Source organism: Hippocampus bargibanti, linkage group LG04 (genome assembly GCF_051943395.1).
Source record: "Hippocampus bargibanti isolate YZ-2025 linkage group LG04, ASM5194339v1, whole genome shotgun sequence".
Taxonomy (NCBI): domain Eukaryota; kingdom Metazoa; phylum Chordata; class Actinopteri; order Syngnathiformes; family Syngnathidae; genus Hippocampus; species Hippocampus bargibanti.
Window position 1 is genome coordinate 8780624 of NC_142737.1, and position 25133 is coordinate 8805756.

The 25133-nt window shown below is 41.3% G+C and overlaps 3 protein-coding genes across 3 annotated transcripts in view; 2 read left to right on the forward strand and 1 right to left on the reverse strand.

The window, feature by feature from the left end:
• Positions 1 to 14968, forward strand: part of rnf180a (ring finger protein 180a) — a 36313-nt gene extending 21345 nt beyond the window's left edge. Inside the window, exons 4-8 of the mRNA XM_088993845.1 lie at positions 2710 to 2812; positions 8320 to 9285; positions 13252 to 13492; positions 14317 to 14442; positions 14624 to 14968. Of these exons, the coding sequence (XP_088849971.1) occupies positions 8626 to 9285; positions 13252 to 13492; positions 14317 to 14442; positions 14624 to 14832 (1236 nt within the window). The 5' untranslated portion in view covers positions 2710 to 2812; positions 8320 to 8625 and the 3' untranslated portion in view covers positions 14833 to 14968. The remainder of the gene's footprint in view (positions 1 to 2709; positions 2813 to 8319; positions 9286 to 13251; positions 13493 to 14316; positions 14443 to 14623) is intronic.
• On the reverse strand, positions 2774 to 6489 carry htr1aa (5-hydroxytryptamine (serotonin) receptor 1A a). Its single transcript, XM_088993844.1, has one exon. The coding sequence runs from the start codon at positions 6266 to 6268 to the stop codon at positions 4964 to 4966; it is 1305 nt and encodes a 434-aa protein (XP_088849970.1). The 5' UTR covers positions 6269 to 6489; the 3' UTR covers positions 2774 to 4963.
• A 1567-nt stretch (positions 14969 to 16535) lies between the features above and the next one.
• Positions 16536 to 23590, forward strand: rgs7bpa (regulator of G protein signaling 7 binding protein a). Its single transcript, XM_088993849.1, has 6 exons — positions 16536 to 16978; positions 19384 to 19550; positions 19779 to 19909; positions 19990 to 20134; positions 21597 to 21667; positions 22955 to 23590. Exons 1-6 carry the CDS (start codon positions 16829 to 16831, stop codon positions 23044 to 23046), a joined length of 756 nt encoding a protein of 251 aa, XP_088849975.1. The 5' UTR covers positions 16536 to 16828; the 3' UTR covers positions 23047 to 23590.
• Positions 23591 to 25133: the final 1543 nt, after the last annotated feature.

Below are 25133 nucleotides of genomic sequence, written 5' to 3' on the forward strand. Positions count from 1 at the left end.
GTCAGCGCCATTCGCCTTCAAATCGGAGCCTGGAAGGAGGGATTTCGTCCCCGCCCACATACTCTACACAGCCAATCGTAAGCGAGTTCGGCGCCTCTTCCTCCAAGCGTCAACTGGGAAGCGGAATTTCTTCCCCGCCCACATACTCTACGCAGCCAATTGTAAACGAGCTCGGCGATCAGGGCCTGAACTCGTAGGCAACGCTTCAGCCTAGCACGGCGCCGATTGGTCAGCCTTGGTGTCCGTCGCATAAACATCTAAATGTGTCAGGTTGCGTGCGTGTACCTGTGGCACAGTACGCAGCCAGTAGCAAGCGAGCTAGGCCGGAAAAAGGCGCGAATTACAAAATCTAATTTACAACGTCCGAACATTTTTCGACCTACTGTACCCGCAAAAAGGTTCGTATTGAAGGAAATTCTAACCTAACAGTATGTACCGTTACATCGTAACGCAAATGATTGTAAATTGGGGAGTGTCTGTATACAGCCATAGAAGCTGCTTGGATTTGGATTCCTTTGAAAGAAGGTTCACTTTGCTCTCTTTGAAGTGTGCAGGTGTACCTTCATGTTTTGACCCGTGAGTGTGATGTTCGACATCATTCCTGGCCCCGATCACCGTTATTTGTATGCCACAGGTGTTGTCTTGACATTTTGATGCTGTCTAGTGTTGCTGTCTGGCGGCCGCCCACATCCGACCCCTTACCGGGACCCCCTCCCTCCATCTGCCATTGACGCTCAATGCCTTGGCTTTGATTTGTTGCTGCGGAGATGAGTTGAGTAATCAGCCAGCCACCCGGTGTGGCGTGCGCACCTCCCTGTAGCGCCAACTTCCTGAAAGTCACGTTTCCTTCTTCCACTTTTTTAAAATTCCTGTCATCCACCCTAAGTGGATTTGTAGCCAGTTTGGGCGTGAGCGGCGAGAGTTACGCAAGTGGTGGTCTCCTGTACATTCTCATTTTTCATTGTTATTGGTGGCATGGAGATAAGTGGTTAGCAGATGTGACTCACAGTTGTGAGGTCATGGGTTTGTATCCGTGCTCCGTCCTATGTAGAGTTGCTTGTCCTTATGTCACAATTTAACTCATTCCCTACCAGACGTGCATAACTGTGTCCACCCCAGTGCCAGGGTTTTTGTCATTGTCACTTGAATTCCAGGATCCTCATAATTATTGTGTTTTAGGACTAGTTAGACCAGATGTGTCGAAATCCGGTCCTCGAGGGCCGCCTCCTACATGTTTTCCAAGTCTCCCCGTTGCAACGCACCTGATTCAAGGGAACAGGCTCAATGGACACACCTGATTCTAATAATCAGATAATCAGCAAGTTCTGCAGAAGTCTGACATGAGCCCATTCCCTGACTCCGGTTCGTTTTCAATCGGGAGACTTAGAAAACATGTAGGACGGCGTCCCACAAGGACCAGAGTTTGACACCCCTGCCTCAGACTCTCTTCTTTTAACAGGAAAAAAAGAGTTAATTCCTAAATTATATGACTCTGGAGTTATATGAGCTTGAAATTAGGGGCGGCTGTCCAAAATACAATGGAATACACACATATTGGTTTATATATCGCTTTAACAACAGCTGAAGCTGGAAGAAAGCGCTAACATAGAAAAAAAGTAAAAAGCTGCCCCCTAGTGGAGGGGAGAAAACTTTGTTAGAGGTCCGGCCAGTGCTTTATCGGCACCCAAGCATGGGAAAAAAACAAAGCCAGAACAAATTCGGGAATGGCGCTCTTTGTCATATTTTCAATTCCCGAATAAATTTGTAAATTGCACTGAATGAGTTAAAGTGTTCCATTAATCTGCCGTGTATATTTTTAGAATGTGGGAGGAAACCGGATTACCCGCGCAGGCAACATGCAAACTCCACATAGGAAGGCTGAAGCTGGAATCAAACCTGACGGACGTGCTAACTGGTTACCCACCGTGCTACTTGTTCTTATTATTTTTTCTGACTTTTTTAGGAGTAGTCGTAGTGGAAGTGGTAGAAGTATTTATTGTATGGTCTTTTGACTTTGGTTTATGTCGACATTAGGAAGAAATCTTTTGCTAACTCAATTCTCTTTGTCTTTTCTGTAATACCGTACAATAGCTATCTGGCTGGCTAGCTATCTAGCTGGCCAGATATTAGCTATCTATTGGCTTGCTTGCTAGCAAGCTTTCTATCTATGTGTCTTAGTATTCTATTTGAGTTACTTCCAGGTTGAGTGAACGCTGGCGCGTGTGACTACCGCTGCTCACCCACAGAAAAAAATATCCTGTAACTGTAAAGTGACCTTGAAAGTTTTGAAAGGCGCTTAAAAATGAAATGTATTATCATTATAGTAGATGTAGTAGTGTCCGTTGTGTGAATTATAAAGACAACAGCACATGTATTCTCTCTATCTTCGCCTTCTTGTTGTTTTTGTTGTTGTTGTTTTTGTCATAAATAGCTGCGGGAAAGCCTTTTCTCTGTGTCCCGTAGCAGACGCGCTGTTGATAATATCATCATCATCATCCTCATCCGTATGATAAGTTGCTTTCCCGCACGCCGTCCCTAAGCTGCACCACACATGATAAATGCCATGTGACGTATATGAAGATTTACGAGCAGAAATAAGTTAATAACCAAGCTGCCTCGTTGCTCTCTTCGTTTCCCCAACCACACTACAGAAATGGACTCCAGTTAGCTTCAAAAGGACTGACATTGGATTGCATTTTATTGTTTCAGTGCTACAAAGCTTGTGATGTTGACCTGCATGACAGAAATGCATGGATGGAGAGCGCATGGCAACGACAGAGCATCATTGCACACAGGCAACAAAGACACAGAAGTGGGTACAACACCGCATCGACACATGTATGAAGAGTCCTTGTCTTGTTTTGTTTTTTTTTTTTGTCAGAGGCCGTAAGGGTGATCCGTAATTGGAGTCTGTGCGTTTGAATTGTTATTTTCCTTTCTTTTTGCTCTCAGTACAGTCTGTAAACATACTGTATCTTCTTGTCCTTTGACAAACTCCCCCAAAAATTGTGGCTGAACATGGCTCCTTCCCTGCAGTCTCATGGCACACTTTATTCGGTACACCTGGATGAATTCAAGAGGTGCAAAATCAAAATCAAAAACAAACAAACATCTGCCTGTAAAAACAGACATATTTAACTCATTCACTGCCAGACGATGTGCAAAAATGTGTCCACTCCAGTGCCAGAGTTTTTGTCATTGTCACTTGAATTCCAGGACCCACAGAATATTGAGTTTAAGGACTACAGCGTAAGAAACCTTAAACACTCTCCTTTCATCAGAAAAAAAAAACAGTTAATTCCTAAGTTATATGGGTCTGGAGTTATCTGAGCTTGAAATGGGGGCGTCTGTCCAAAATACAATGCAATACATACATATTGGTTTATATAGTGCTTTAACAACAGCTGAAGCTGATGCATTAACATGGAAAAGGGGGAAATGCTGCCCCCTCGTGGAACATTGCCATAGGCCATGGCCAGCGCTTCATCGGCACCCAAACAAACAAAAAAAACAGCAACAAATTCGGAAATGACGCTCTGTCATATTTTCAATTCCCGAATAAATTTGTGAATGGCAGTGAATGTGTCAACAATTGTTTTCTTTATTAAAATAAATAAATAAATACAATCCAATATTTAAATGGAATAAAAAGATGCATTTAATATTGTAAAAAATCCAGAGGAAACATATTCATATACAATTAGACGTAACTAAAAAAAATATCAATAAAAAACTAAAATCAAAAGTAGTTGATGAAATTAATACATCTCTGACAGAATTATATCCAAACAATATAAAACTAGGATGATCACTATATTACATAAATAATCAAGGGATAAATAAGTCATGAATGACAATCATTAAGTCATTCACTGCCATTCACAAATTCATTCGGGAATTAAAAATATGACGTAGAGCGCCATTCCTGAATTAGTTCGGGTTTCTTTTTTCCTTGCTTGGGTGACGATAAAGTGCCGGTCAGACCTCTGACAATGTTTTTTTTTTTCACTTGCACAAGGGGACAGCAATTCCCTTTTTTCCCATTTCAGCGCTTTGTTCCAGCTTCAGTGCTATATAAACCAATATGTATGTATTGCATTGTATTTTGGACAGCACCCCCATTTCAAGCTCAGATAACACCAGAATCATATAACTTAGGAATTAACTCTTTTTTATGATGAAAGAAGGGAGTCTAAGGTATATTATGCTGCATTGAATGTTTATGTAGTCCTAAAACACAATATTATGTGGCTCCTGCTATTTGAAAATCAATATGTATGTACAGTAAAGTCTCGTTATATCGATATCGGATATATCGATAGTCCCGGTTATATCGATACTATTTCTATGCACGCACGGAGAAAATTACATGCAAACAGGGTCGGATATATCGATAGTCCCGGTTATATCGATATTTTTTCGGACTCCCTTGAATATCGATATAACGAGACTTTACTGTATTATATTTCGTACAGCCGCCCCCATTTCAAGCTCAGATGCATCCAGACCCATATTTTTTAGGAATGAACTCTTTATTTCCTGATGAAAGAAGAAAGTCTACGGTTTCCTTGAATGTTCATTGAATGTTTATGTAATGCAATGTAATTCAATATTCTGTGGTTTTGGAATTCAAGTGATAATGACAAAAACCCTGGCACTGGAGTGGACGCATTTTTGCACATGTCTGGCAGTGAATGAGTTAAACAAAGTCAGGAAATAAAACCTATGATAGCGTCAGTCCACTCGAGTCCAACATCCCATCTGCAGAGATGAAAAAATGTATTTTAGTTTTGTGTCAGCTTTGATGCTAATGGAAGAAGCGAAGCAGACGGCTGGTGTTTTCTTTGTTCCTTTGTGATGCTACAACCACAATAAGAGACATGGTTCATTCTCCAAAAAGTGCGTTTGGACGTCGGTGGACAGTGCAGTAGGTGCACTTAATGGAGTGGCAGGCGAGTTGCGTTTAGGGCCTGTGGAATTTGCACTTGACGATCTTCTTGAAAGCACTTTGGAAGTCTTTGTTGAAATAGGCGTAGATGATGGGGTTGAGCAGCGAGTTGGAATAGCCCAGCCAGTTGATGACGGCCCCCAACCACTCGGGCATGTAGCAGCTCTCAGCGCAGAATGGAAGCACCAAGGCCACGATGAAGAAAGGCAGCCAGCAAAAGATGAACGTACCCATGATGATGCCGAGCGTCTTCACCGTCTTGCGTTCTCGAGCCAGAGCCAATTTGCGTTTGGCGCCGCAGTTCCGCTCGCTGAGGTTCTCGTGCGATGACGACTGCGGGGTGTTGGGGAGGGCCAGGTGGCTTTTGGAGCCGCTCACCTCCATCACCTCCAGGGACTCGGCCTCGTCGCCGAACTGGACGGCACCGTTGACGCACGGCCGCCCGCCGATCACCTCCCCGTTGCTTTTTTTTTGGAGTGCCGCGGGGGACAAAGTCAAGCAGCGCTCACTTTGGACCTTCTCGGTTTTCTTCACCGTCTTTCGGATCCGGAAGCGAGCGGCTTTGAAGATGCGCCCGTAGAGGACCAGCATCAGGATGAGGGGGATGTAGAACGCCCCGAAAGTGGAGTAAACGGTGTAACCCGGATCCTGGCTGATGATGCAGGCGTCCGGATTTGCTCGATCCTCGGCGCTCCGCCAACCCAACATGGGCGGGATGGAAATGGAGAAGCCCACCAGCCAGGTGACGCTGATGAGCAACGCGGCTCTCCTCGGCGTGCGCTTGTTGACGTAGTCTATGGGGTCCGTGATGGCCCAATAGCGGTCCAGGGCGATGGCGCAAAGGTGCAGGATGGACGACGTGCAGCACAAGACGTCCAAAGAGATAAATAAGTCACAGATTCCCTGGCCCAGGGTCCATTTGTTCAACACCTGGTACAAAGCCGCCATGGGCAGGACCAGCACCGACACCATGAGGTCCGTCACGGCCAGGGATCCGATTAAATAGTTGGCCACGTTCTGGAGAGACCTCTCCAGGGCGATTGCTGCCACCACGCACGCGTTGCCGAATATGGAACACAGGATGAGCGCACCCAGCAGTAACGAGGTGACGATCTGGTAGCCCACTTGCGCGTACGGGAACGAGTCAGAACCGTCGCCGGTGGTGTTGTTGTTGTTGTTGTTGATGGAGCCCAGCCAGTCCGCCACCACCTCCACCCCAGTCGAGTACCCAACGGTGGCGTTGCTATTGTTACCTTTGCCTGGAAGGTAATCCATACTTCGAGCGGAACTTTCCCGTCTCGGAGGAGGGGAGGGGGGCATGCAGCCAGCCCAGGAAAGATCGTGCAAAGCTGGCTGTCACCTCAGCTACTTCTGGTACCGGAACCGGTGCTCATCGCGTGCGTCCTGACGCGCTCCAGCCGAAGCTGCGAGTTACTCTCAGGACGCATGACGCGCGCTCGGGTGCGCGCGCGCGTACTGGTTTACATGTGGAGGAGGGAGGGGGGGTCCCCGAAAGAGGTGACAGCCTTGTCCACTCACTGGTGCCGAGAGTCATCTGAGCTCGGTGACAACGTGAATGGTTTTATAGCGGCAGCCTCGCCACACGTCAGAACCGGGGTCTCTCCCCCTTTAAGAGGCGCTCGTACGCCGACTGCTCGTCCCCCCCTTTTTTTACTCCTCTCTTTCACTTCCCATCTCACTCCGACGGATCGCTGCTGTCTTTTGTCTCCCTTCACTGATTAACGGGGTTTATTTTAACTAACGCGAACATCACATGATATAATTCGATCTGGATTTTTCTGGTGAACATCATTCGATTCTTTTAAAAAAAAATCGCAACTTTTTGAATGTGACACGATGTTGTGGGTTCTAAAACAATTTTTTAACAATAGTTCTCGAAAAAGAAATGTGAGATAGTTTACAAATGTAACAAGTCTATAGAAAGCATAGCAGCTGCTGCTATCTGCTGCCCGCAAGCAGTATTGCATCCTTTTCCGGGCGAGATTTTGATTCTCGAGCTGTGTCTGAAATTTTGGAAAGCCAACTGACCGAGTTCCCATTAGAAAAAAAATCATATCACACGAATCAATCATTTTAAAAATACAATACATACGATGACAAAAAAAATTATTTTTCCCATTATCGTTTTCATTAAAGTAGCAGGATTCGCATTCTGCGTTCAAGAACCATAGCAATCGACCTTTCACCCAGAATACAGTAATCCCTTGCTACTTCGCGGTTCGATTATTAAGGACCTTGATGCATCGCAGATTTTTTTTGAACCTCAAAAAAAGGCCGCAAATGGCAGTGAAAGTCACTGCAGTACAGTACTGTAAAACAACAGCAGGGTGAAAAGGCTTATTCAATGCCATTCACGAATTTATTCGGGAATTAAAATTATGTCCTTCATTCCCGACTTTTTTTTTTCTTGTTTGGGTCCAGATAAAGCACTCACCATGGCCTCTGGCAATGTTTTTTCCTTCCACAAAGGGGCAGCATTTCCCCTTTTTCTATGTTAGCACTTTGTTCCAGCTTCAACTATTGTTAAAGTGCTATATAAACCAATATGTAGTAAATTACATACAGTAAAGTCTCGTTATATCGATATTCAAGGGAGTCCGAAAAAATATCGATATAACCGGGACTATCGATATATCCGACCCTGTCTGCATGTAATTTTCTCCTTGCGTGCATAGAAATAGTATCGATATATCCGATATCGATATAACGAGACTTTACTGTATTTGATTTGATGTTATGTATTGATTTAATAAATTAATAAAGACAACAATTGTTAATTCATTGCCATTCACAAATGTATTCGGGAATTGAAAATATGACGTAAAGCGCCATTCCCATTCGGGTTTTGTTTTTTCTTGGTTGGGTGCTGATAAAGCGCTGGCCTTGGCGTCTGGCAATGTTTTTTTCCCTCCACAAGGGGCAGAATTTCCCTTTTGTCCATGTTAGTGCTTTGTTCCAGCTTCAGCTGTTGTTAAAGTGCTATATAAACCAATCTGTATGTATTGCATTGTATTTTGGACAGCCACCCACATTTCAAGCTCATATAACTTCAGACACATATATTTTTTTCTGATTAAAGAAGAAAGTCTAAGGTTTCTTACGCTGCATTGAATGTTTATGTAGACCTAAAATTCAATATTTTATGGGTTCTGGAATTTGAGTGACAATGACAAAAGCCCTGGCACTGGAATGCACATGTTTTTACACATTGTCTGGCAGTGAATGAGTTAAATTGTGATTGAAGCGCAAGCCTGAGCGCGGATGTGTGCGGTTGTTAATACTGTAGTTCATTTTTGTTGGGAAAAAGCTGACTGTATAAGGTGACTATGTTGTGTTTTTTTTTTGGGGAGGTGGAGAGTTGTGTGGCCGCCCTGCACTCTGTTGCCCGTACAAAGAGACCACAAGCAGGCCTCATCTATTGTACTCTATTATAACAAGAGGGCACTGGCCAGGGTGATGGAACTTTTTTTAACAACATGGAACATCCCAGTGGCCTCACTCTGTTTAGAGGGGCAATAGCAGGGGAGCCGGTGGGCTTCAGGCTTCGCCAGCTGCACACTGGAACCATCCCCTCAAAATTAGCCCGAAGAACAAAAAAGTGAGGAGAAATGTAAAGATGAAGAAGGAGAGCGTCGTTGGGGCTTAAAGGTGCAGCCATGAGCTCCCATGTGGGGGTCGGTGATGAGAATGAAAGCGGGATCACTGTGGAGCAGCTTTTGCGACCTACGCTTCCGGGTAGGAAAGTCCATAGCGAGAACAGACGATGTGGAGATGTAGGAAGTCACACCAGAGGTTGGGAGAGAAGAGGGAGACACTGGATCAGGATTGAAAATGTTGCCGATGGATCAGGGGAAGGATCCAACTTGTCCAGTTCTGGTTCGGATCAAGTGGAATCTGCTGATAGATCAACCCAAGAGCCAAGTAGAAGATCCTCCATCAGCAAAAGTCTTCATCGGCGTCCTCCCCCGTCCGTCGCCATCATTCAGAGCACATCAACCACCCCTTCGCGTCCTCAAAGAGCTTCATCATCCAGGACGACCACCGTGAGACCACCCGGAAGTCCTACCCGAGACCCCCTCTATGCGGAAGGCAGCATAGCTGGAGACTTGTCGCGGACTTTGATGAACGAAGAGGAGGTGGGACAGTTGGATGAGGAGGGAGAGGAAGACGAGGAGGGGGGCGGTGTTATGGACCCGACAACTCCTTCTTGTAGCGGAGTGCTGGAGAGAAGTTTGAGCAAGAAAGAGAGGAAGAGAATCAAATGTGTGAGGAGGAAGCAGAGGAGGAAGGAACGACTGAGGCAAAGTCAGCAACAGGTATGCACATGACAGCAGGCCAGAAATTAGTTGAATACTCTGTGAAACCAATCGGCAGTTGATCGGATGTTAACTTAAATTTAAAGTTGAATTTCAAAAATATGACTGCATTGTCAAGAATATAACTTTAATCAACATGGCTGTAAACCATGAAATATCGTGCTGGGATTGGGTGACGTCAGAGGCAGAACCAATCAACCTTTGAGTGTTTCATTCAGCATTTTTTTTAAATACACCATTCATTAGGGGTGCGCCTTATACTCCGGTGCGCCTTCTACACTGCAAAATACAGTAGTTTATTTATGAAAATTTTAAGGCCAAAATATTCCATGAAAACTTCTAAGGAACATAAACGTTTTAAAGAGGGAAGATTAGTCATCTCTAAAATTTATAGTTATTATTTTATTGTGATAAACTCTGATAAAACCCTGGAATAATTTTTCAGGTCATCAAAATTGAGAAAATACCACACATTACTGTATACTATTCTGCAATTTTTCATGTTTGACATAAAAAAGGAAAATGATGGTGAAATCTGATTGTTTTGTTAACATTCCCATTCTAATACACAGGTGTCAAAGGCAAGGCCCGGGGGCCAAATCTGGCCCATCGCATTATTTTATTCGGCCCACGAAAGCAAATCAAACTTTGAAATTCCATGATGTTTCTAAAGTCCGAACCAAAATGTCAAATTATTGTATGTAAACCACAATAACAGTCATTATTTTTTACTTCAAATGTAAAAACTAGTTATTCATTAATTTATTGTGCGCTCTATATATAATATGTAGAGCTGATGAAAAATTCTCATCTCATGATTTCCCCAAATTCACAATGGCCCTCGAGAGAAAACCGTTACTACTATGGGCCACGGCAAAAAATTAGTTTGACACCCCTGCTGTAATGGGTCTATAACGCAACCCCATCGCTACTGTAGCGCCTTATAATGTGCTGTGCCTTATAAATGGAAAGCCTTTTTAAACATGTCATTCATTGAAAGTGCGCCTTATAGTCCGGTGCACCTTACACACTGGAAAATAAGGTAATTCAAACGTTTTCAAAGCTGGATTTTTAAAAAAAGAGATTCACTTGGTCAGGTTCAACATATTGCTACACTGGTTTTTGTAATACAATTTTCCTCTCCCGTATTAGAGTTCACACGGTCAAATATGGACGTCAAAGGACACTTGTCAACAAAATCTAAATCATTGCTGACCCCAACCGTAACTATTTGACATTATCCTCCCGAAACAATTGCGGGATCCTCCACGGGTAAGGATTCAGTTCACCTACTCTGGAAGTTATTACACGGTGCGTTGCCAGCGATTGCATTGGTCCATGCGTGTTAATAACACACCTTGGGAGCGGCGAGGGGGGGTGGGGGTGACGCCACTGCTGAGGTGCCCCCCTCCGCTCCCAATGGGAATTTTCTAGCGGTAATTACGCTGGAAGCAACACTTTGTTCCGCTCATATGTAAGAGGTGAACATGTGTCGCCTGTCTATACGTGGCACTATTTCAAGGTGTAGATGGAGGTGGGGGGGCTTGAGGGGCAGATGTCGGCATAAAGAGGTCAGCCACATTTTCCCCTGGGGAGTTTACAGCTGTCAGTTGGGAAATGGGAAGCTGTGTGTGTGTGTGTTTTAGTTTCGTCAGGCTCTCGGGATAGTTAACCCAGGGGAAGATGAGCGGGGATTGTGGTGGTAGAGCTATGGAAAGAGATGCAAAGCAGGTTAAGAATATGCCCTAAGCTATATTTCTTCACGTATAAATGACTCCGTATTCTACCTAACGCCCCTTCTGTTTGCCCCCGCACTCTAGTACGGCACTAGATGTGAGAAAACATTAGCGACAGACAGCCTCGCTCCGGGAAAAGTCTCACCTGACCTTACATGATACTTTTCAATCACACATATTATCTTGTGCATGTGGGTGTCAACGAATAGAGACAAAACTCCAAAAGTAGATGAGACACAACCTCCACACATTAAAATGGGAGGTTGCCTATGTGTGGAGATTCCTGAGAGAAGTAAGGATATTCCATCGTGATCATAAATGTTTAAAAACCTCATCGGTGGAGTATTGAATCTCTGGGTAGTGATACAAATGAAAAAAAGCAAAGAAAATGTTCACATTTGACACTGAACATTGATGTTAGAACCTGTCAACCACTGGTGTCAAAGTCAAGGCCTGGGGCCAAATCTGGCCCGTCACTTCATTTTATCCGGCCCGCGAAAGCAACTCAAACTTGTCAAATTTCATGATGCTTGCTGAAATCCGAACCAACATTTCAAATTGTCGTATGTAAACCACAATAAAAGTCATTAATTCTGACTTCAAATTTTAAAACTAGTTATCACTTATGTCATTCACTGCCAGATGATGTGCAAAAATGTATCCATTCCAGTGACAGGGTTTTTGTCATTTTCACACAAATTCCAGGACCCACAATAATAGTGTTTTATGCACCTTAGTAAACATATTATGTTGTTTCATGTTTAGCTTAGTACACATTATGATTATTGCACGTTTAATTTAGTTACATAGCATTATCAAGCTTATTAGTTCAATAGTAGTTGCAAAGAGGCAACGGCTCCAACTTCAGTCTAAGACCCTCCCAACACTGAGTTGTCCGTAGCTGATTGGACAACAGATCGCTGCTGTAGACGTTCAAAAACTAGTCAGAGCGGGATCTCGCTCTCTTTGTTCCTATCTTTGTTCGTGTGCTCTGACTTCGCTCCTGCCTAGACGATAGAAGTGCTTTTTCTGTCTCACTAGAATAAAGTAGTTTTTTGTTCACCATCTATCATCGTCACTGATATTTTTATCACTGAACTTCGTTGAACACCGAACCAGGAAAGAAACAAGAATTTAAACCGAACACACAGAATATTGAGTTTTAGAACTACATAAACATTCAACTCTTCTTTCATCAGAAAAACATAGTTAATACCTTATTTACATGGGTCTGGAGTTATCTGAACTTGAAATGAGGGTGATTGTACAAAACACAATAAAATACATACATATTGATTTATATAGTGCTTTAACAACAGTTGAAGCTGTATCAAAGTGCTAACATGAACAAAAGGCAAATGCTGTGCCCTCATGGAAGGCAAAACATTGCCAGAGTTCTGACCAGCGCTTAATCCTGTAACTGTAAAGTGACCTTGAGAGTTTTGAAAGGCGCTTATAGTGAAATGTATTATTATTATTATTATTATTATTATTATTATTATTATTATTATTATTATTATTATTATTATTATTATTAATCGGCACCCCCTGCAAGAAAAATCCAAACCTGAACAAATTCGGGAATGACGCTCCACGTCAAATTTTCAATTCCCAAATACATTCGGGAATGGGAGTGAATGAGTTAATTTGTTGTGTGCTGTATATGTAATATGTGGAGGGGATTAAACATTCTAATGGCTTCCCCAAATTCAAAACGGCCCCCAAGAGGAAACCGTAACTAAAATGAGTTTGACACCATTGCTGTAAGTCTTGAGATTGATTTTGGCTGGTCTATAATGTTATTTATCTCTTACTTATATATATTTTCAGGTGAAATAAAGACCAACATATTGACTTGTTTTGCTAATTCTTTACTCTAGGGCTCCCTATTGTTCGGATGTATACCTAGCAACACTAAACCTGGAGTTTTGCGAATGAAAATTGTTCTGGCTGGTCCATGTGCGCAAATATTGTAACAAGCATGACTCTAATTACAAATCCGTGGAATAGAGATTCTCTTTTCATGCTTGATTGAATTTATTTTGCTCTCAATGACTTGTGACATTTAAATATGGCATTTGGGATTTTAGAAAATGACTTGACAGTTGACCTTTATTTCATTGGGGAAACTCGATTTGTTTTACGAGTCATTTCCATTGCAAGCGTCACTTTGTTACCAAACTAATTCAACTCCTTTCATTCATCTTGTGTCTCCTTTCTCCTCTTGAAGTGTTCCACAGGTAGTATTAGCAGCAGCAGTACGAGCAGCAACGAGGAGGACAAAGAAGACGTGACTAAGGAGGGTTACATGTGCGCCGTGTGCTTGGACATCTACTTCAGCCCGTACATGTGTAAGCCGTGTAAGCACATCTTCTGTGAACCTTGCCTGAGGACCCTGGCCAAGAACTGTCCTACCAGCACGCCCTGCCCGCTTTGCAGGACCATCATCACGCACGTCTTCTTCCAGAAGGGTGAGACCGTGTCGCGGAGCAAATGAGACAAAGTCAACAGATGTTGTTTCATCAGATTTTTGATAAGAATGGTTACTGGTTCTGGCTTGGGTGGAATGCATGCACTCATAACTTGAGGTGCACCTACAATTGTTCTCGAAAACATACATTTGTATTCCAGCACTTTTACTATTTCTATCTATAAATAAATACATAGATAAATAGATACATAAATAAATACATAAATAAATAAATAATGGGTGGATGAAGAAATAGATAACTAAATAAAAAGATAAACAAACAAACAAATAAATAAATAAATACACTTGAGGTGCACCTAGAATTGTTCTCGAAAACATACCTTTGTATTCCAGCACTTTTACCATTTCAATCTATAAATAAATAGATACATGGATAAATGGATAAATAAATACATAAATAATGGGTGGATGAAGAACTAGACACATAAATAAATACATAAATAAATTAAATTCAATACAAGAATACATCATTTAAAAAATAAACTCCCATTTTTTTAAATAACAAAAATTAATAAAATAATAAATAAAAACATAAAAATACAAAAATAAAAACTACAAAACTTTAAAATTCTAAAATGTAAAAATTAATAGACTACTTTTTTTAAATGTAAAACCTTCAAATTTATAAATGTGAAAAGTTCACATTTGAAAATATAAAATACACGTTTAAGAATTTAAAAATTACAGAATTAAAACCTTTTAAAATTCACCAATTTTTACATTTTTAAATGTATTTTTTTAACATTTCAAAATTTAAACCGAATGAACCATATCTCATTCAGTCTTTGGATTTTTCTTCCGCAGAGTTAAACCAAATGGCAAGGACGTTCTTCCCGAAGGAGTACGCATGTCGGAACCAGAACTTCCAGAAAGCCTGTTGTGCAAAATGGCCTCTTCCGAGCGGCCGAAAATTCTTCCGAATGTTTGGAGGTAAGATGTTGAATAAAAAAACATCCAGGTCTAAATCGAGCATTGAAGAAATGGAAGTGGATCGGCTTCATTCTTACTTCATGACTGGTGACCACTGCCTTTATTTGTCTAGCCTGAGCGCTCATCCCTGCTAAAAAAACAACCAGAGGTCTGCAAACAAAATGTCTCCTCCTCCATCCAGGTTTCAGGAGGCCCTCCAGTCCCGGGGCGCGGCGTCAGTTGCCCCACGCAGGAGGCGGTTTCCATCTGAGCACGTTGGATTTTGACGACAACACCCGCAGTTGGCATTTTGACATGGATATGGTCATCATCTACATTTACTCTGTCAACTGGATTGTTGGCTTTGTTGTATTTTGCATCCTCTGTTACCTTTTTCTTCCCTCTTTTTGACAGCCTGGCGGTGATGATGATGATGATGAGTATACGCCATTTGCTTTACTGTGTAGACAAGCAGGTGGGATGTTGAGTGGAGGGAAAACAGCGGCGGTGTCAGCTTGTTATCAGCCATTAATAAACGATTGAAAGGGTATATTGTGTAGGAGGCACATTTGGGCATCCAATGTTCTCTGTGTTCCAGGTGATAAACAACATGTTCTGTACCTCAATGGCGGGGGGTCGATCAGAAGCATTAAAACCGCATGATTCATCGCCATTAAAACAAGGAGAGACATAATATTAGGGACACTTGCACATGCTTGTCAACTCAGGGTTGTTCATTGATAACTGTCCCTGCAATGATTGTGGTGGTTTAGACAACAGTGCTTCCCAACCTTTATTGATACATTAGATGCATCTTATGGTACACCCATTTAAAAAATAAATAAATTCATAAATAAATAAATACGTGAAAAATAAACAAGTAAATAAATAAATTGATGAATAAGTAGGGAAAGAAATAGGGGAATAAATTGGGATATACACAAAAAAATATATGAAAAATAAATACATAAATACATAAGTAGATAAATACATAAATAAAGAAATACATAGAGATATACTATACATGAACAATAAATAAATACAATGTGCATTGAAAACTGATTTCTCAATCATGAATAATGAATTCACCAGCTTTATTTACTTGTACACAAAATATATTGAAAACAAGCATTCACGTTCACCCTTCAGTAATGTTTTTGGAAGAACTTATGGTAAACCATAAATAAACAAATAAATAGGAAGATATATTGGAAAATAAATAGAGAAATAAATGACTAAATAAATATGTATGTATTGCATTGTATTTTGGACAGCCACCCTCATTTCAAGCTCAGACAAATCCAGACCCATATAATTTAGGAATTAACTCTTTTTTTCTGATGAAAGAAGAGTCTTTCTTACCTTGAATTTTTATTTTTATATATAGAATTTTTATTGAATGTTTATATAGTCCTTAAAACTCAATATTCTGTGGGCCTTGAAACATGAGTGACAAAGAAAAATCCTGGCACGGACTTCTGTGGACCATTTTTGCATATCGTCTGGCAGTGAATGAGTTAAACTGTTAAGCAATAAGTCAATGAACCCCATCTAAGGTGCGTATGCCTTTATAAGTTATTTGTTGTCAGCCTTTCACCTCATCTTAGCAAAAACTGAGTTTCTAAACTTGGACATCGAAATAGAGAGACGAATTCCCCCAGGTTAGCTTCGCGCTATATTAGCTATCCCGTACGACGCAACATGGATGATTTCAAAGGTTATTTTAAATTTAAAAGGAAAACATTGACACAGCTGTGTTAGCATCTAGTTTACATTTACATTTATTACATTGGGGGAGGGGGGGTAAACTGTAATTTACTGTGGGGAGGTTTGTTTAGTTTTTGTGTGTGTGTGTTAATGTTTCACTGTCCTCCCCCTTAGGCAGCCTGCTACAAAACGCCCCTCCAAGGTTACAAGAGGAGGAAGGAGGGGGGAGATTTGTGAATGAATGTGCAGATTTTCACGCTAAAGTGCGACACCCCCTCCCCAAAATATTAGGCGGTGACGTTCGCAGCCTTCAACGCTGCGAACAGGCAGCAGATGCTTATCTGTCGCCTCCGCCAGCGGTGCTGAGTGCAAAAAAAAGCACAAGATATGGACGCCTAGCGTTCGCTGGATGATTCGTGAAGAGGAGACAAAGCGACGAGCCCGCTTGTGAGCTTGCTTGGCGTGCCGCGGGAGTGAAGGTGACTTGATGCAGAGAAAAGACCCGCACCCTCCGCCGCACGACTGTCCCCACTCTCAGGAGGTGGGGTCTGAGAGGACAACCGACTGGCAGCCATAAGCCCGCTTGGAGACAAGACGGAGCGGTGAAGAGTTGAGAAGAGGGCGAGGAGAAAGGTGGCGGCGGTGAGGGGCCAAGACATCCTTCCGTATCAGGAGCGTTTTATTCGTAGGGTGTGTATGCATGAGTTCTGCATCGAATGGGCGCAAAACCCGCCCCAGATCGGCCGGGAACATCTTCCAGATCGGCAAGCCCCTCTACCAAGACCCCCAGCGGCGGGAAAGCACCGAGAGCAGCCGCAGAGCCCAACGCGCCGTGGCCGAATGCAGGATGGTAGGTAGCGGGCGTCCACGCCATCCATCCCGGGGCTTGTCCGTCCTTCTCGTTGTGCGTCCAGGACGCTCTCTCATGCACATGACACACATGACGACGAATCGTAGCCTGCGTGACACTCTAATGTGCATTTATTTGACTCGGTCAGGGTGGTGCAGTGTTGATATCCATGTATTTATTTATTTGTTTATTTAGATGGAGTTTAAAACGAGGCACGGTCGCTGTCTTCTAAACTGCATGAATGGAATGTCCATTTGCTGTGATGATGTGAGACATCTGAAGCATGTCAGAACGTCGTGTGAGACTACGTGTGCAATGAACGCTCTGCAGAGGCGTGCACGCAAGTCGAACAGTTGTCTTTTTTCGGGAGTGGGGGCAGCAGGGGAGGGTTGTCTGAGGTGGTGCAAAGTCAACGTATCGCGATCGATTATCAACGCAGTCATTTAAAGCAACCTCTGAGCTATTTTATTACGACGTCAAATATTTTTTGCTCTGATAAATTTTATAAGGCTACTAGTTTTCAACGTTGTGGTCCTTTTACATTTACATTTAAATGTTTATTGTGGTTGATTGTTTTTGATTTCATTTCATTCATAGTTGAATTGTTTAACACATTCACTGCCAGACGATGTGCAAAAATGTGACCACTCCAGTGCCAGAGTTTTTGTCATTTTCACTGAAATTGCATGACCCACTGAATATTGAGTTTTAGGACGACATAAACATTCAATGCAGCACAAGAAAACCGACTCTTTCTTAGTTATATAAGCCTGGAGATATCTGAGCTTAAAATGGGGGTGGCTGTACAAAAGGCAAATGCTGCCCCCTCGTGGGAGGGAAAAACATTGCCAGAGGTCTGATCAGCGCTATCAGCACTACCCCTAACCGCAAGAAAAACCAAAACCTGAACAAATTTGGGAATGGCGCTTCACATCACATTTTCATTTCCCGAATAAATTCGGGAATTGCAGTGAATGAGTTAATGATGATTGCAACAATAGTTTGTTTATTATTAGATTTTTTACCCAGTTATTTTGGATTTTTTTTTATATATTTGCATTTATTTTAAAGATGTCTATTGCCTGTCTGGTTTGGTTGTTCCGTGTATTTGATTGGTTGTGGTATTTTATAATTTGTTTTATTTTATTTGGAATATTATTTCTTTATTCGTTTGAAAAATGAAATGTATTATTATTATTATTATTATTATTATTATTATTATTATTATTATTATTATTATAAAATCCATTCAGAACACTGTCTTCTATAGTTGCAGCTGCATAGTGTGCTAAAGATTCACTACAAAAGTTATGGCATTTTGCTGCAAAGTATGCCCCCTTAATGCATTCGTGAACCCAAAACAATTTACAGTTGCATTTTATGTGTAGGTATATTCCTAGAGTCCAATTGTAATGTCCACATGTCACCACCCAGTGGCGCTGTTTAGCGTTCTCCTCCACTTATAACTCTAAAAAGCCTTAAAGGACAACCGACACTATTTTTTGTTTCCTAACTGACATCAGAAAAACGTTTTATAGCATCTAAAATACCAAAAACACGCTGGCTGGTATTTTTAGTCAAATGCAAAACACCAATAAAAATGACTTAAAGTGTCCCAAAACTACTTGAAAATGACCTCGGTGATGGCGAGTTTCAGAAGGTGCCGCCCCATTACTCGTGATGTCACGCCAGGACGTCTTGCCTTGCTCTCGAATCAAAACAATGGCTTCAGATTCGGAGAAGGTGCTTTCATGTTACTCATCCAGTTATGAATATCATTCAAATAGTTCTGAAGAGGAAAGCATAAATGTTTGCAATCGATTAAAGAAGTCCTTCCGTGTCAATTTGAGCCGTCAGGACTCCAATGGCGCCCAAGCTCCGTTGTAAATGGGCTGATTTGTCTGCTGGGAATTTCTGTCAACTAGTATCAAATAGTAGTCTTGGTGCAACACACAACGATTCACCATCGCACTATTTATGTGTTTTCCAGATCAACACGAAGTTTTCAGACTAAACAAAGTACCCAAAATGCATTGTGTGTTGCTGTCTCGGTCAGGGGTGTTCCAGACGTGACGTCACATCAGGCATCGTCATCAACTCAAAAACAAGACTTCCTGAATATTCAGCGCGAGTCTTAAAACGTAAAATATAGCTACATGCGGTGGAATCTTTGTAAAATACGCTCAATAGAAGTCATTTGAAGTGATTTTACAAATTATGGACACAACTTGTCCGTAGGAGTCGGTTGTCCTTTAAAACAAATTAAGATGCCAGATAGAAAACTGATATGGTATACTGTACAACCAGGCATTAAGAGTTTAACACTGAGCATTATTGTATTTCTTTTTAAAAAAAAATAAGAACTTTTGAATACAGCTCTTGTTCACTCTGTGATTATAACGCAGATCGTTCAAGAGTTCAACACGCTGGTGGCACTTTACCGAGAGCTGGTCATTTCCATCGGCGAGATCACTGTCGACTGTCCCAATTTGCGAGGCGACATGCAGAAGACTCGAACCAAAGGCTGTGAGATGGCCAGGGCGGCACACCACAGTCTCACCTTGATAGCAGGGTGAGAGTCGTTTTTTTCTCTTCAAAAAACACCACCATGATGATCATGACCAAACATGATCACCCCACACTCTATTATTAGCTTTTTGGCACAACCTAATAAACTAAAATTAAATTCTGTATTTTCCAAAGCCTTGATTTTCTTCAAAAGATGTCAAATTGATGTCATTTTATAGAGAGAAATGTAGCCCCACTTATCACTCATCCCTATTGCTCCTATGTGCTTCAGGCCAGAGGATGGCGAGATTCACCCTGAGATTTGCAGGCTTTTCATCCAACTGCAGTGCTGTTTGGAGATGTATATCACCGAAATGCTTAAGTCCTTCTGCTTGCTGGGCTCCCTGCAGCTCCACAGGAAAGGTAAACACACAAACACACTAGTAAGCCATTTTGGTGGAAATGGTGTGTATTATTCTTTTTTTCTGACTCTGTGGTGTCAGGCAAAGATCCCTGTAGCCTGCCATCAGTGGACAGGAAGGTGGATGAAAACTCAGACGTCCCCATCCTTGAGGACACCTCCTCCTCGCCCACCGAGGGCTCTCCACTCACATGTCTGGTGGCCACGGACATTGCAAACATTGAAAAGTAGGTCCACGTTGAAGATACTATGTTGTTCAATTGAGTAGTTGAGATCCATCCAAATACAGTAACACCTCGGTTTACGAACCCTTTGGCTACGAACTTTTCTGTTTACGAACGTTAAAGTTGTGAAAATTTTACCTTGGCATCTGCCTCAATGAGTGATGTGTCGTTCGCGAACAAGCCCGTCCTAACAACAAACTGGCAGCTGACTGTTTTTGTCCTCTATTCCCCGCCCCCAGTCTTCGGTTAAAGCCACGTGATTGGTCAAGAACGCAGCAGTGAGGGGGCGGGGGGTTACAGATAGAGAGAGAGAAGCCTTTCTCCAAAAAGAAAATGGCTGCCGACTGTTTTTATCCTCTATTCCCCGCCCCCAGTCTTCGGTTAAAGCCACGTGATTGGTCAAGAACGCAGCAGTGAGGGGGCGGGGGGTTACAGATAGAGAGAGAGAAGCCTTTCTCCAAAAAGAAAATGGCTGCCGACTGTTTTTATCCTCTATTCCCCGCCCCCAGTCTTCGGTTAAAGTCACGTGATTGGTCAAGAACGTAGCAGTGAGTGGAGGTGGTTTAAACATTAAAGAGACAGGCAGATGACAATGAGAGAGTTTCAACTTTGATTGTTCAAAGGCAAAGTGTAGACTGCAAGTTTAAAATATCCCATCAATCAGTCTCTACAAAAAACCCGCACAAGCCATCTGTGCACTTGATGGAAAAAGCTATCAACCCAGCTAAACAGAACACAATTGATGAGGAACTAGGTAAAATTATCACAGAGAAAGCACCTACAAGGGATCATTCCTCAAGAGGGTGAAAGAAGAAGGTTAAGTTCCTCATCAAGTGTTTCATGCTGAGGAAACCGGCCACTCCATTCCATCAAGCCATCAACAACCATCACAAAGGTAAATAAAATGACTTTATTATACAGTACAGTTTATTTCCTTAATTATAATTCCATAGCACATTCATTATACATAAAATAAGGTTTATTTTATGTTGTTTTAAGGCTTACAAAATTAGAAAGTAGAAAATGATGTTCTATGGGGACCCGGGAACAGATTGTTCTCATTTTAATGGTTTCTTATAGGAAATAAATTTTTGGGATACACACTTTTTGCCTTACACGCTCTGTCTGGGAACCAATTAAGTTCGTAAGCCAAGGTATCACTGTATTTCATACAACTGTTAACTTGACATTGCACCGCATTTTTATTTGACAGATAAACTGACTTTTATTTTCAGAAACAATGTAAAATAGAGACAACCCAATATTTCAGTATACAGTGCAACTATTGCGCAATTTTAAGACAATATTTTTTAAAATGATGTAATGTTTGAACAAAGTAATGCCTGTTACAAAAACAATCAATGAATTTTTGCAATCTTTAAGCAAATATTTTGCCAAAATAGACACACTTAATATTGTAACATGAAATGTTCAATTTATTTTTGATTTCTTGTTGTTGTTGCAGGGACATGAGAGAAATGAAGAACCTTCTCAGTAAACTCAGGGAGACGATGCCTTTACCACTGAAGAACCAAGGTGTGTTCGGATGTATCATAGATATCAAGATTTATCATAATCAACCATCTTTCAGTGATGTTGTTGAAATTTTTCGGCACACAATTCTTAATTTATTAAGGAATTAGGGAATTCTTCATTTTCTTTTTAATTAAGAGTTCAAGATGGCGCCGCGAGAGTGGCTGCCTTTCCAGCAGCTCCAGTATTTTGTTTTTCTTCTTCTTTCGTTCCTTTCCTCTTCCTTTCATAACTTTGCTGCTATTATTAGAAAGAGATTGTCGAGTTCCTCTCCCATCCTGCCTTTTATGCCGACCGAAAGCAATGACTCTAATTTCATTTTAAAATGCAAAAACAAGATCGGTGATTATTTAATTTGATTGCAAATTTCACATTTTACAGGGATGGTCTGGAATGTTATACCCACAGTAGTTTAAAGGACAACCGACGCCTCCGGGCAAGTTGTGTCCATAATTTGTAAAATCACTTCAAATGACTTAGACTGAGCGTATTTTAATAAGATTCCATGGCATATGGCTATATTTTACGTCTTAAGACCCGCACTGAATTTTCGGGAAGTCTTGTTTTCGAGTTGATGACGATGCCTGACGTGACGTCACGTCTGGAACGCCCCTGACCGAGAAAGTGACCCACAATGCATTTTGGGTACTTTGTTTGGTCTGAAAACTTTGTGTTGATGGCGAAATTAGAAGGAAAAAACATAAATAACGCAATGGTGAATCGTTGTGTGTTGCACCAAGACTACTATTTGATACTAGTCGACACAAATTCCCAGCAGACAAATCAGCCCATTTCCAACGGAGCTTGGGCGCCATCATGTGCATTTTCTGGGCGCTACATTGAAGTCTAGACGTCTCAAAATGAGACGGAAGGACTTCTTTAATCGATTGCAAACATTTATCCTTTCCTCTTCAGAACTATTTGAATCATATTCATAAGTGGATGAGTAACAAGAAAGTATCTTCTCCGAATCAGAAGCCATTGTTTTGATTCTGGAGCGTCCTGGCGTGACGTCACGAACAAGGGGGCGGGACCTTCTGAAACTGAAACTTTCTGAGGTCATTTTGAAGTAGTTTTGGGACACTTTAAGTCATTTTTATTGGTGTTTTGCATTTGACTAAAAATATCAGCCTGCGTGTTTTGGATCTTTTAGATGCTAAAAAACGTTTTTCTGATGTCAGTTAGCAAACAAAAAAACGGTGCCGGTTGTCGTTTAAAGGATATGTCGATAAAAATTCAGAAACATTGTGAAATGAAAATTTGTGTCCCTTGTGTTCTTGTGGCTTCTAGATGACAGCAGTTTGCTGAACCTGTCTCCCTACCCGCTGGTCCGACAGAGGAAGAGACGCTTCTTTGGCCTTTGTTGTTTGGTAACCAGCTGAGGTATCAACAAAAAACAACATCAAGAGACAACATTGCGCTGTTCTGCTCTCCACTATTCTACTACTGCCATTTCCAACACACACACTCACACACAAAAGAACAAGGCTGCCTGCCAGTTGTTAGATTTATGTTCAACAGAAAATAAATAGCAACACATTCCTATGGTTTTTGGCCAATTGAGCCAGTTGTCTACTGTTAATTGTAAAATAGAAAATGTGTTAATGCACACAAGAAACACTATTTTTGTTTAACCCTCATATTATGTCTTTTTTTATGATTAAAGGGAGCCATTGCATGTTTAGGCATTGAAAACATACATTTTTAAAAATGCAAAAATTTTGATTACAAGAAGAGATTAGCAAAACATTGCTGTATCCCCTTTTTGTTCACATTTTTAAAAATACAGTGATACCTCGGTTTACAAACCCCTTGGCTTACGAACTTTTCGGTTACGAATGTTAAATTTATGAACATTTTACCTTGACATACAAACTTTTTTGTGGGATACACACGGAGCTGCAACGCAGCAGTGGGGGGGGGGGGGGGGGGATTTACAGATAGAAAGCGAGTGAACACACACAAGCCATTTGTACACTTGGTGCAAAAAGCTATCAACACAGCTAAACAAAACACAATTGATGAGGAACTAGATAAAATTATTGCAGAGAAAGCACCTACATGGGATCATTCCTCAAGATGGTAAAAGAAGAAGGTTACGTTCCTCATCAAGCGTTTACTGCTGAGGAAAGGTAAATGTAAATAAAACGACTTTATTATACTGTACCGTTTTTTTCTTTCATTATAATACCATAGCACATTTATTATACATAAAATAAGGTATATTTTGTGTAGTTTTTAGGGCTAGAAAATAAGAAAGTAGAAAATTATGTTTTATGGGGACCTGGGAACTGATTATTCACATTTTAGTGGTTTCCTATGGGAAATTAATTTTTGGTATACACACTTTTCGCCTTACACACTCTGTCTGGGAACCAATTAAGTTCGTAAGCCAAGGTATCACAATATAAAATGAAAACACTTGCAAGGAACATGGAGACTTCCGGTAATTCACTTTGCCACGCCCTCTTAAAGGGACAGTGTCACCCAAATACACGACAATGTGGTTGTGTGAGTTTGTGTGCGTGTGTCAGACGAACGGCTTCGAAACACATGTATTTAATTACAAGATTTTTATGTTTTATTATAATTTTAAACATAAATATTACTTCAAGTTTCTACAATATATGATTTCATTTTCAAACGGATCAAATCAATCCGCAATATAATATAACAGAAGGGATGTAAATGTTTGTTCTGTCCAAAACAACAAGTTGAATAAATGCAGACTGAAATGTTTCAGGATGGTAAGGAAGACATTTCAGTGGTAGTCCTCTTCAGTAGTTTCTTGTTTTGTCCTCTTCCCTGTTCTTGATTTAGTCTTCCATTAAAGATAAATTAATATCTTAACTTGACAACTTCAAAGTGCAATACTGTATACTGTTTGATAAAACGGACAGAGATAGAACTCTATTTACACACACGCGCACACACACATACACACACACACACACACAAAATGTATCTTACGAGTTGTATACACTTCCTGCTCTCTGAATAAATTGGCCTGTTACTGGTTGTTCCTCAGCATGGCGCCACCTTGTGGACGATTGTTTGTGTTGTTGCTTAAGGCCCCTTGGAAGTACACGAGGATGATGTAGATCATTTTACATTGTGAATAAAACTTTTGTTATGGAAATCATCTGTCGAGTTTGTCATTTTACCATGGAACCTGCACTAGGTGGAGGTGCACCATGAATTAAAGGAAAACCGATGCCTCCAGACAAGTTGTGTCCATAATTTGTAAAATCATTTCAAATGACTTCTACTGAAGATGACTATTTGATACTAGTTGACACAAATTCCCAGCAGACAAATCAGCCCATTTCCAACGGAGCTTGGGCGCCATCTTGTGCATTTTCGGGGAGGTACATTGGAGTCCAGACGCCTCAACGTGATACAGGAATGACTTCTTTGATCGATTGCAAACATTTATGCTTTCCTGTTCAGAACTATTTGAATCATATTC

What these genes read in the sequence shown, in the direction of transcription:
- rgs7bpa (XM_088993849.1), top strand. Translation starts at nt 16,829, where the DNA reads ATGAGTTCTGCATCGAATGGGCGCAAAACCCGCCCCAGATCGGCCGGG. An exon ending in CCGTGGCCGAATGCAGGATG is followed by an intron (nt 16,979 to 19,383) that starts GTAGGTAGCGGG and finishes ATTATAACGCAG; the next exon opens with ATCGTTCAAGAGTTCAACAC. An exon ending in GACATTGCAAACATTGAAAA is followed by an intron (nt 20,135 to 21,596) that starts GTAGGTCCACGT and finishes TTGTTGTTGCAG; the next exon opens with GGACATGAGAGAAATGAAGA.
- htr1aa (XM_088993844.1), bottom strand. Translation starts at nt 6,268, where the DNA reads ATGCCCCCCTCCCCTCCTCCGAGACGGGAAAGTTCCGCTCGAAGTATG.